General features: G+C 32.4%; 1 protein-coding gene and 1 pseudogene across 1 annotated transcript; both read right to left on the minus strand.

The window, feature by feature from the left end:
* Positions 1 to 2215: 2215 nt before the first annotated feature.
* On the minus strand, positions 2216 to 9035 carry LOC105631607 (uncharacterized). Its single transcript, XM_089722209.1, has 6 exons — positions 8973 to 9035; positions 8437 to 8557; positions 3264 to 3433; positions 2856 to 3138; positions 2588 to 2754; positions 2216 to 2491 (listed from the first exon to the last, which is right to left on the minus strand). The coding sequence occupies exons 1-6, from the start codon at positions 8983 to 8985 to the stop codon at positions 2331 to 2333; spliced, it is 915 nt and encodes a 304-aa protein (XP_089578335.1). The 5' UTR covers positions 8986 to 9035; the 3' UTR covers positions 2216 to 2330.
* A 1595-nt stretch (positions 9036 to 10630) lies between these two features.
* Positions 10631 to 12337, minus strand: LOC119370695 (protein RESTRICTED TEV MOVEMENT 3-like; annotated as a pseudogene).
* Between the last annotated feature and the right edge of the window lie 825 nt (positions 12338 to 13162).

The raw sequence follows: 13162 nt of genomic DNA on the forward strand, positions 1-13162 counted from the left end.
TCCCTTCTTGATCTTTTAATTCCTGTGTCAACAAATGAACAAACAGAATACTGAAGTCTAAATTTTCTTCTTGCTAAAATTGCAGTAATACATAAACCCACATATAAATATACAAACTTGAGAGAGAAAAGGGGTTTGTTTAAAAACTATAACACAAGATTTCAAGTCGGAATGATTTCATCTGCGGTAATGCAGGAAGCTAAAAAATCAATCTTTTTTTTTTTTTTTTTTTTTTAATTTCTTACATGAAAATTTTAAAGCAGCAGCAGCAAGTAAGATCTTTTACCAGGTGATTTTCATTTTTAAATGAATAACTCTGATTTAGAGAGCGAGAGCGCTTCATAATCGCCACTGACTGGGCTCTCAATATTCGTGGCATATGGTGTCTCTAATCTATATGTGATTATTGAAAATTCCCACAACTTGATGTGGTAGATGGAAATTCAGGGCTTTATTGTTCTTTAAATTCTTGATTTGATGCATATTGATCCCTTCCGGTGCTTCTAATACCATTGTATTTTGCGTTGGATTTTGTTCCCGAAGAGATAGGTGCATCCTTTAAATTAGGTTCTCTTACTCTGGATTTTCTTTGTTTTGTTTTACAAGTTACAACTTACTACTCAGATATTGCTAAACTGAGAGTCTGAGACATTGCCATTGTTTTAAATAAGTAAGGGAAAACCGAACTAGCGAACCAAATGGATTTGATTCAGTTCGGTTTAATATTTTACATTATCGGTTCTATTTTAGTTTTAATAGAGAAAATTGAAATTTTATTCATTTGGTCTGGTTTTTATTAAATCCAAAACAATAAATCTAAATCTATCTTAAAATAGTTAATATTTAATGCAGTTCCAACCCAATTTGATTCTATACATGATATATTTCAATTTCATTTTACATCTACAGTAATTTCAGGCCATTTGGTTAACTTTTGTTCGATTTGATTAAACCAAACTGATTGAATGCTTACCCCCTAATTAACATTCCTAAAATTACGGTTCATAGCAAAATTAATTTTGGGAATCAAAACTCAACTTCTTATAACAAACAAGTTGATGAATTACCAATCATAAGTTTAAGAGGTTAAGTGCAAAATAAAGGTATAATTTGACAACATAAATAACAAAAAATGCGGAAACCGCTTGAATTAAGTAAAAATGTTAAGTCTTTACAACTTTGACTAAATTTCATATTTTCTATCGGTACCATTTTTTTTTTTTTTTCATTTTTCTCATATTTAATAATAAAATTTTTTAATTACAAAACTTTTATTATTCTAATTTTTTTTTTATGTTCGAGTTAAAGATTTTAATATTTTTTAATTAATTTTTAACATTGCAACCAAACAATAGAAAATAAGTCATCTAAAAAATATTTTTCAAGGAGTACTAGACATAATCTAATTCCTATTTTGATTTGATAAGTATGTCCAAGGAACTGAGTTTGATTTCATCATTTTAGGGTCTGTTCAGCAAAATTAGCTGTTCTGATAGCTATTAGCTAGTTTAGCAGCGTTTAGATGTTGGATGTTAGAGTCACTTTTCATGAAAAGTTAAAAGTTAAACATTACGTGAGTTAACCATTCATAAAACGTTATTTTAACCTTTAAAAACTAGTTCAAATGCTATGTTACCGAACACTATAAAAAAATAGCATTTAGCGTTTTGACTGATAAAAAAACTAAAAGCTACTCAAAAAATTGTCGCGGAACATAACCTTAGTTTTATTTCGATTCCCAAAAGTTTTATGCACCGCAGCCCAAAAAGATTAACTGTTCTTAATTTGAAAAAAAAATGCTTTTAATATATATATTTTAATTTGAGAATTAAAAACTGTGGCCATGGAACTTTCAATTTGGGTTTTTTGCATTGTGCTTGGAGATCACCAAATTGGGTAGAATCTCAGTTGGATTAAAAAGCATAGCCCTAGAACAGTAACTATGGGTAATTTCCATATTCAACCGAAAAATATTGACAATTAGTTATTTTATTTTAAAATTTAATACAATATTATTTTATATGATTTATTTTGACCATAGAATGCAATTACTTATCGAATTGGGGTGTTCAACATAATAAAAAATAAGTAGGGTGCAATTGCAAATAAAAGCCTAAGTTAAATGTGCAAAAAATCCTTTGACGGGCTAGAGAAATAAACCTTAAACTAATTAAGATATATGTGAGAAACAAAAATAAAATAATAATATCCAAAATACATTTAAAAATGCCAGTAACATTAAAATAACTAAAATATTTATAGTTCGGTACAATGATAAATTCCAACAACCTTTATATAAATCATATTTAATTAATCTATTATTTGTAGTTTCAGGAGATCAGAGCTTCAGCAACAGAGACTTTGGTAATTTTTGCTTCAACAACCAAAGTATCATTCATTAGAAATCCTGTTGAAAGATTATGGAGATCACTCAACCGCATGAAACTTGCAAAACCCGATAAACTTTTCGACTGATTGAACCAGTTCTGAACTGCAAAAAAAGAAAAAAAAAGAAATCTTTATCAAAATAGAGAATTATCAAAGAAAGAGTTGCTCAAATTTAAAATTTCACTTAATTAATTATCACCTGTACGTTCATGATGGTTCCCATAGAACCGTTCTCTTGCCAATAGCTTACATTCTACATATACTTGCTTTTGAGGTGATCCAATACTGCCGGGATCTAGTTGTAGATATACCGACAGACTTCTGTACCTTTCAGTTAAATTTCCTTTCGGATAGAGAGATAGCTTCCTGAGTTCATTTCAATGTGTATGTATATTAAAATTCCATAATCAACAAACAGTTGCTAATTAACGTTGCAGATAGAAAATTTTGAAGGACTAAGCACATACCATTTATACCCTGCTACAGTAAACACTCCGGAGATATGTTCTTTAGGTTCTAATGTTGAGAAATTGTTAATATACCAAGTATAAGTACCGTTTTCAGGTTCTTCTATAATCTTAAATTTCTCCCCTTTACTCGCAGCAAATTTAAGAACATGAACCGCAACCCCAAAGACACAGCAATCATCAACAAGATATCCTTTAGACGAGTCATTGAAAGTTGAGAGAGGGAGTAATTGGTCAAAACCATGTTCAGTTTTTAAAGAATGGTAACGCTTTACTTCACCATCTGCATACATATGCATGGCATATTCATTATATAAAGAGCTCAGTGGTTGAATATCTGCCTAGTGGCCATCGCTAAAAGATAGAAAATGAACTATATATATATAAAATATAAATTAACATATATACCTTCAATACTCAGGTACTGGTCTCGAATATGATCATAAACAGACAATTTGAGGGTGACATCAACCTGAGTCCCCTTAAGAACTGCATCTGTTTCAACCATTGCCAAGTAGAGAGAGATGTGACCATCACCATTTTTTTTCGTATTTCCATATGGATACATCAATAATTTCCTGTCACATTTAATCGATTCATTAGGTTCTGTGTTGAATGTTGACTTAGTAGCTATGGTGAAGGCCGTTGGAAGATTAGATAATTATTTGTTATTCTGTTGCTATTTTTAAGGAATAATTTAATATGCTTATCATATCAGATATGCATAATAAGTTTGCTTATTTTTCTGAAGTTTTCTGTTTTTAGAGTCTATAAATACTTCTGTAATAGTGTTTCAATATAATAAAAAAAAAGCCTTCACATGTTTATAAATTTTGTTGTTTAAGATCCTTTTTGAATTACTCTTAGTTTCTGAGACACATATCTAACATTGTGGTATCAGAGCCAATATCTTATAGGACCTGTGAAATTGAGTGAACCAAAATCAAACCCAAACACCAACCCGTGAGATGGAGGGAGAGTCTAGTTATGGTTCAATTACTCCTCCAATATTTGATGGAGTTAAATACAAAGTCTGGGCTATTAGGATGGAAACTCATCTCAAAGCTTATGATCTGTGGGAGGCTGTGGAAGAAGATTATGAAGTTCCACCACTTGGAGATAACCCAACAATGATTCAGATCAAAAGTCACAAAGAGAAGGTGACAAGAAAAGCTAAAGCCATGAATTGTTTGTTTTCTGCTGTTTCACCCTCGATTCTCAGCAGAATTATGCAAAAGAAATCTGCCGCAGAAATTTGGAAATATCTTGAAAAGGAGTATAAAGGAAATGAAAAGTTAGATAATATGCAAGTCATGAATTTATTTCGTGATTTTGAAACACAAAGGATGAAAGAATCAGAAACTGCAAAAGAGTATGCCGATAGACTTCTCGATATTGCAAATAAGGTGAGACTTTTTGGCAAAGAATTTTCTGATGAACGAATTATTCAAAAAATTCTAGTCACATTACCTGAAAAATATGAAGCAACGATCTCATCTTTGGAAAATTCTAAAGATCTGTCAAGTATTACCTTGGCAGAACTCTTAAATCCTTTACAGGCTCTAGAGCAAAGAAGGCTTATGAGGAATGAAGTTTCTGTAGAAGGTGCTTATCAAGCAAGTTCACGAATTAAAGAAGGGAAACTGACACAGAGGACAAGAAATGCCAAAAATTATCCACCATGTCCGCATTGTAAGAAAACAAATCATCCTCAACAAAGGTGTTGGTGGAGACCAGATATTAAATGCCATAAATGTGGTCAGTTGGGACACATCGAAAGAGTATGCAAAGGACAGCAGCAAGAAGAGGTTGAGGCTAAGGCTGTTGTTGATGAAAACCAGGAGGAGCACTTATTTGTGGCGTCATGTGTTGCTACAGACAACTCTGAAGGATGGCTTATAGACAGCGGCTGCACGAACCACATGACCTATGATCGGGAATTATTTAAAGAGCTTGACACAACCGTCATCACCAAAGTCAGAATTGGAAATGGTGAACGTATTGCTGCAAGAGGCAAAGGAACTGTGTCAATAGATAGCCTATCAGGTCAGAAACTTATTTCTGAAGTTTTATTTGTTCCTGATATTGATCGAAACTTGTTAAGTGTTGGGCAGCTGCTAGAAAAAGATTATGAAGTGCTCTTTAGAAAAAAAGGTTGTATAATCATCGATCCTGAAGGAAAAGAGGTGTTTAGAATCAAGATGAAAGGCAAAAGTTTTGTTCTTGACATACTGGAACAAGAACAAACTTTTGTTGCACAAAGAGACAGCAACACCATGCTTTGGCATAAACGATTAGGGCACTTTCATCATAATGCAGTGCTATTTATGAAGAAAAATCAAATGGTGAAAGGCTTACCAGACCTGGAGAAAGATTTGCCGATGTGTGCAGCCTGTCAATATGGAAAGCAGACCAGATTGCCTTTTCCAAAAAGAACAGAATGGAGAGCAACTCATAAGCTAGAACTTGTACATACAGATGTTGGAGGCCCGCTGAAAGTATCATCCTTGAATGGTAGTAAGTATTATATTATATTCATTGATGATTGTACAAGATTCTGTTGGATATATTTTCTTAAATCCAAAACTGAGGTTGCTGGTATTTTTTGGGAGTTCAAAACATGGGTTGAAAATCAAAGTGGATGTGAGTTACATGTCATACGATCTGATAATGGCACGGAATACACATCTGATAAATTCAACAGATTTTGTAAAGACGCAGGAATTGAACACCAATTGACGGCACCATACACTCCACAGCAGAATGGAGTAAGTGAAAGAAAGAATAGAGTGATAATGGAGATGACAAGATGTCTGCTACATGAAATGGATTTGCCGAAGAAATTCTGGGCAGAGGCTGCGAGTACTGCAGTTTTTTTACTCAATAGGCTTTCTACTAAAGCTTTGAAGAATAAAACTCCTTTCGAGGCTTGGTTTGGTTATCAACCATTTCTGTTAAACTTAAAAATATTTGGATGCCTGTGTTTTTCTTATGTGCCTCAGGTGAAAAGGGATAAGCTTGATAGAAAGGCTGAAGCAGGAATCTTTGTAGGCTATAGCAACACGTCAAAAGCTTACAGAGTTTATCTACCTCAAGTGGATAAAGTCATAACCAGCAGAGATGTGAGGTTTCTGGAAGATGAAAAATGGAGTTGGAATGATGCTAAAAATAACAAAATTCCAAAAACAGTTAAAGAAAATGGTGATGCCTTAGAATTTTTTGATGATGCCTTTGATGATGAACCAGTAAGGGGCACAAGATCACTTGAAGACATTTATCACAGATGCAATGTGGCTATCATGGAACCAGAAAAATTTGCAGATGCTGTTTTAGATGAGAAATGGGTTTTAGCAATGGAGGAGGAGCTGAGAATGATTGAGAAAAATGATACATGGGAGCTTGTGGATAGACCAACACACAAGAAGGCCATTGGAGTAAAATGGGTTTATCGGACAAAGCTGAATTCTGATGGATCTATTAATAAACATAAAGCAAGACTAGTGGTCAAAGGTTATGCTCAAATGTTCGGAGTTGATTTTTCTGAAACTTTTGCTCCTGTGGCTCGTCTTGATACAATCAGAATGCTATTAGCTATAGTTGCACAAAAGGGATGGAAGGTTCATCAACTTGATGTAAAGTCGGCTTTTTTAAACGGTTACTTGGAAGAAGAAATTTTTATAGAGCAGCCCGAAGGTTTTCTGGTTAAAGGAGATGAAGATAAAGTATATCGTTTGAAAAAAGCCTTATATGGTTTGAAGCAAGCCCCTAGGGCTTGGTACAGCCGAATTGATTCTCATCTTCTAAGCTTAGGCTTTGAGAAAAGCTTGAGTGAATTCACTCTCTATGTTAAGAAAATAGAAACAGATATACTCATAATATCTTTGTATGTTGATGATCTATTAATAACAGGTAGCAATGGAAGAATGATAAATCAATTCAAGGCAGAGATGATGGAGGTGTTTGAAATGACAGACCTTGGAGAAATGTCTTTTTTTCTTGGAATTGAAGTGCATCAAAAAGAAAATGAAGTTTTTATTTGTCAACAAAAATATGCCAAGGAGATTCTAAAAAAATTCAAGATGGAGAATTGCAAGTCAACCACAACTCCAATGAATCTGAAGGAGAAATTTTGCAAAGAAGATGGAGCCAAAAAGGTAGATGAGGTGCTGTACAGGAGTTTAATAGGTTGCCTAATGTATCTAACTGCAACCCGACCTGATATCATGCATGCTGTAAGTTTGCTGTCAAGATACATGCATTGTGCTAGTGAGATTCATTTTCAAGCAGCAAAACGTATAATTAGATATATTAAAGGCACAATAAACCATGGTATTAAGTTCAGTCAAGTTCAGAATTTTAATTTTCATGGTTTTTCCGATAGTGATTGGGCCGGTTGCTTAGATGATATGAAGAGCACTTCCGGTTACTGTTTCAGTTTTAGTTCTGGTGTATTTTCCTGGTGTTCCAAAAAGCAAGATGTGATAGCTCAATCCACAGCTGAAGCAGAATATGTTGCAGCCACTTTAGCAGTTAATCAAGCTTTGTGGATAAGGAAATTGTTAGCTGACTTGTCTATGGAAGAAAAAGGAAGTACAGAGGTTTATGTCGACAACCAGGCTGCAATCTCAATTGCAAATAATCCAGTATTTCATGGAAAAACTAAGCACTTCAAGATTAAATTGTATTTCCTTAGGGAAGTTCAAAAGAATGGTGAAATAAGTTTGGTGCACTGCAATTCAGAATTTCAGAATGCTGATATTTTGACCAAATCTCTCTCTAAGGCTAGATTTGAATATTTAAGAGAAAGACTTGGAGTTTGCTGCTCCTAAGCCAAGGAGGAGTTTTGTTGAATGTTGACTTAGTAGCTATGGTGAAGGCCGTTGGAAGATTAGATAATTATTTGTTATTCTGTTGCTATTTTTAAGGAATAATTTAATATGCTTATCATATCAGATATGCATAATAAGTTTGCTTATTTTTCTGAAGTTTTCTGTTTTTAGAGTCTATAAATACTTCTGTAATAGTGTTTCAATATAATAAAAAAAAAAAGCCTTCACATGTTTATAAATTTTGTTGTTTAAGATCCTTTTTGAATTACTCTTAGTTTCTGAGACACATATCTAACATTCTGATAGAAAATTCAATTTTCAGCTTCATAGGACATGTAGATGACCTGACGGAAGGAGGATTTAGATAAAGGGGATGAAAATATAGTGTTAAATTTGTTATAATATTTTTGGGATTCAGACTGCTCATATGATTGCTCAAGCAGCTGTTTTTGTGCTTGATTTCGAATGGGGTACGCCCTCTTCCTTTTCTGCATGAGGGTCCTATCTTTTGATTCCAATAATATGAGCTGAGCTAGCTTACCTTTTCAAAAAATAAAAAACCCTCATATCAAATATACTGAAAATAAAATTTTGAAACTTGAATGAGGACGGAGGCCCCTGCCAGCCCTTCCTTGTGTCCGCGGGCTAATGAGGCAAAAACTCATAATTCCGAAGAATTATTTTTGTTAAATAGTGCTTGACATATACGTTAAAAAGAGAAAGAAAGGATTAACATTAACATATATATATACCATTTGTAACCGCCAACGTCAAAAACTCCAGACTCATACTTATCAACTCCAGTCTTTTTCAGAGCTTCGGACAATTGGGAGAATGACTCAATCTTCAATGTATAGTGAGCAGGTGACGCTTCTGTTGAGATTTTTGGGAAAGAAAAATGGAAATACACAAAATGATTAATAATATTTTGTACTTCATTGAATTAACAAAAGAATATGCCTATTTATAGGCTTTCAAGTGAATCAAATAAGACCTAAAAATATTCATAAAAATCATTAATCCTAATAACAAAAATATCAAATTCTATGCAGAAAATCTGCACTAAATAAAATTGAAATCTCAAAATATTTTTAATAATATCATTTTGAATTAATCCTAACAGCTTCTGTATTTGATCTTGAAATTTTCCCTTAAACAGACAAAACAAATTAAACATATATATATATAAAATACATAAATTAACATGTAATGTACTTGTCCTAAAACATTGCAAGAGTGATGCTATTATAGCAAGATCATCTACCAACTACGGGATTCTGAGTTTTACCTTCTTTTGCCATGTGGAATACAAAATTTCAAAGAGGAAAGCTCTCCTTTTGGAATGCTTCTTGGCAACTTAGTAAAACTTATGACAAAATTTCCTACTTTTATAAGAAAAATGGAGGAGGAATATTAGAAGGATGGACGTGTAAACCAAGTATTCTAAGCTCTGATTTGAGAGATTCACAAATTATTTCTGACCGTTGTAGCAAGAAAGGATAGAAAGGAAGAAGTTATATGTATATATTAGAGAAAAAGATTGCTATTTTGACGAGTACGAAAGTGGGTTTGATTTCAGCAACTAGTTATCAAATTAGGGTATTTTAACAAAAAAAAAAAAAAAAAGAAGATAGGGTGCAATTACAAAAAGTCTCAGTTTGTAGGTAAAAAGAAATCCATTAACAGGCTAAGAGAAATAAAAACTATTAAGCTAACATTCAGATAAATGTTCATCAACTTAATTAGAACACATTTTGATTAATATTTAATAAAAAGATTCTAATCTGATATTTCTATTGTCAATTGTCAATAATATGGCAATGAAAATATTACAATTCAATTAGTATTAGTAAAAATGAATATATATAGATCATAAAATAAAGACTTTAATTATTCAAATTATTAATTAATACCTATAATAATTTTAAAATGCCAGTAAATTGAAATTAACCAAAAGATAGTTCAATACGGTGATAAATTCCAATTTCCTATCAATAAATCCTATTTAATTAATCTATTATTAATAGTTTCAGGAGAGAGCTTCAGTAACAGAGATGCTGGTAATTTTTGCTTCAACAATCAAAGAATCATTCACTACAATCAAAGAATCAAAGATTACCATGTAATGTAAGTGCAGTAAGATGCTTTACCAACTACCTTTGCCTTCTTAGAAGGCTCTGGATTCTGGGTTCTGTCTTCCATCTGTCGTCTGCAACCCAGAAACTTCACTATTAATGCCTGTATTTGCAATTATTGGATTGATTTAAGCGGATTATGACTGTTCATCAACAGAACAGTCTAGGTATCTGTTAATTTTATTCTTACATCGGCAACATATACTACACATCTTTATAAGAAAACAATGGAAATGTCAAATATAAAAAATAAAAGTTTGAGAGCTTAAACAAGAAAATGGGAACACTCTTATTATAACAAAACTCTTTTTATAATTCAAAATAGATGGCATTTATTTATTTGTTTGTTTATTTATTGGTGACATTTGGCACCATGCTACCATTTATTTTTTATTTTCAATTATGGGAATTGGAAAAAAAATATCTATTCCATTTTATACCTGTCTCAATGAAATGTTGTAATTTACTTTTTTCTTATCTAATAATATTCTATTTTATTCATGTGATAGTGACTACCAATTAGCCAAAATGTTACAAAACAAAAGTACAATACCTACTGAAATCTTTTTTTTTTTTTTTTTTTTTTTTTTTTTTTTTTTTTTTTTTTTTTTTTTCACTTCCAACTCTTTCTCCATGGATGAACCAGCTTCACTCCATGCATCTCCTACTCAAATACCCAAAATTATATATATATATATATATATATATATATATAACATATGACAAAAGCAGTACTAGAGCACTAGCTATAGTTTCGAAGCACATAAATATATAAAAGAACCTTTCTATTCACATCTAGTCGGGTGATACTTTAGGAGAGCGCTTCAATAGCAGTGAGGAGGGAAATTTTTGCATCAACAATCACTGTGTCATTCACTAGATATCTCTTTGATACATCATAAATATATTTAAGTGGTATAAATTGTAAGAATCCCCAGCCAGAGCTGCCGCTGATAAACCAAGCACTTCCTCGCACGATAAACTTAAATATTAGAAATTTTCTTTTTGAAACTAAACTATGTATAGAGAGAAATTAATATGTGCTAGAACAGAATATAAGCCAGTTCACCTATACGTTCGTAATGAGTTTCCAGCACCTGATCTTTTACTATCAGCTTATATTCTGAGTACACTCTTTGTCGAGGAAGAGCATTGTCAACGGTAAGCAAATGTAGGAATAATGACAGAAATTTACCCTTTGCCCTTGAATCTCCTTTTGGATATAACTCCAATATCCTGAAAATCATTACACCAATTCATTATTGAATATTAAACAATCATCTGCTAAAGCACTACAACAAGAAATCCAGAATCCTGGGCTGGTCTGTGAAGTACAAACCACTTATGTTGTGCAACAGTAAATTCCTGTGAGAACTGTTGTCTCTCTGGTAATGTTGAGAACTACTGAATCTTCCATGTATAGGTACCATTTGCTGGTTCTCTTATAACAGAAAATTTCTCCCCTTTACCTTCTTATTTGATAACATGAACTTCTGCTCCAAATGCACAACAATCATTAACAAGATACCCATTAGAAGGATCACTGAACATCTCGAGTGAGATTAGCTGATCAAAACCATTTTCAGTTTTTAAAGAATGGAAACGTCTTGCTCTATCATCTGCATTAACACGGATGAAAAAGGGAGTGGCTCTTGTCAAAGGAGCATATATGGAATCTTCTAAGAAACTTCTAAATGAGCATTTGATGACTATTAATCAAAATATAAGTTCGAGGGAAAGAAACCTTGAATGCTCAAGTACTTGTCTTGAATCTGATCATAAATAAATAATTTGAGAATCACATCAACCTGGGATCCAACAGGAATTGCATTTGCCCCTGCAATCGCTATGTAGAGAGAAATGTAGGAACTTCCCACTTTTTTCGCATTACCGCAAGGATACAATACTAGTTTCCTATATATTGCAAAAGATGGTGATTACTGAAAGACCAAATTAATGATTCGAGCCTTGAAAAATACAGTTTGAGCATTGACGGAAATTAATTACTTAACATTTGTAACCCCCTGATTCGAACTCATTAGATTCATACTTGTTAAGTACTGTCCTCTTGAGTATCTCACAAAATTTTGAGAAAGAATCGATCTTTAACGTGTAGTGAGCAGGTGGTTCATTCCTTCTTGATCTTTTAATTCCTGTGTCAACAAATGAACAAAGAGAATACTGAAGTCTAAATTTTTTTCTAGCTAAAATTGCAGTAATACATAAACCCACATATAAATATACAAACTTGAGAGAGAAAAGGGGTTTGTTTAAAAACTATAACACAAGATTTCAAGTCGGAATGATTTCATCTGCCGTAATGCATGAAGCTAAAAACTCCATCTTTTTTTTTTTTTTTTTTTTTTTTTAAATTTCTTACAAGAAAATTTTAAAGCAGCAGCAGCAGCAAGTAAGATCTTTTACCAGGTGATTCTTCATTTTTAAATGAATAACTCTGATTTAGAGAGCGAGAGCGCTTCATAATCGCCACTGACTGGGCTCTCAATATTCGCGGCATAAGGCGTCTCTAATCTATATATGATTATTGAAAATTCCCACAACTTGATGTGGTAGATGGAAATTCAAGGCTTTATTGTTCTTTAAATTCTTGATTTGATGCATATTGATCCCTTCCGGTGCTTCTTATACCATTGTGTTGTGCGTTGGATTTTGTTCCCGAAGAGATAGGTGCATCCTTTAAATTAGGTTCTCTTACTCTGGATTTTCTTTGTTTTGTTTTACAAGTTACAACTTACTACTCAGATATTGCTAAACTGAGAGTCTGAGACATTGCCATTTTTAAAAATAAGTAAGGGAAAAACGAACTAGCGAACCAAATGGATTTGATTCAGTTCGGTTTAATATTTTACATTATCGGTTCTATTTTGGTTTTAATAGAGAAAATTGAAATTTTATCCATTTGGTCTGGTTTTTATTAAATCCAAAACAATAAATCTAAATCTATCTTAAAATAGTTAGTAATTTTAGTCCATTTGGTTAACTTTGGTTCGATTTGATTAAACCAAACTGATTGAATGCTTACCCCCCAATTAACATTCCTAAAATTACGGTTCATAGCAACATTAATTTTGGGAATCAAAACTAAACTTCTTATAACAAACAAGTTGATGAATTACCAATCATAGTTTAAGAGGTTAAGTGCAAAATAAAGTTAGAATAAAGGTATAATTTGACAACATAAATAACATTAAAAATGCGGAAAACCGCTTGAATTAAGTAAAAATGTCTGAGTCTTTTCAACTTTGACTAAATTTCATATTTTCTATCAGTACCCTTTTTTTTTTTTTTTTTTTTTTTTTTGCATTTTTCTCATATTTAATAA

The sequence above is a fragment of the Jatropha curcas genome, chromosome 6 (genome assembly GCF_041381405.1).
Source record: "Jatropha curcas cultivar XTBG-Jc1 chromosome 6, XTBG_Jcur_1.0, whole genome shotgun sequence".
Classification (NCBI taxonomy): domain Eukaryota; kingdom Viridiplantae; phylum Streptophyta; class Magnoliopsida; order Malpighiales; family Euphorbiaceae; genus Jatropha; species Jatropha curcas.

Excerpts from the sequence above, each read along its gene's own strand:
- LOC105631607 (XM_089722209.1), bottom strand. Across the intron at positions 3,434-8,436 it reads GACGTTGGCGGTTACAAATG|GAAATTATTGATGTATCCAT; the intron begins GTATATATATAT and ends TAAATGTGACAG. Across the intron at positions 2,492-2,587 it reads GAACCATCATGAACGTACAG|TTCAGAACTGGTTCAATCAG; the intron begins GTGATAATTAAT and ends CTTTTTTTGCAG.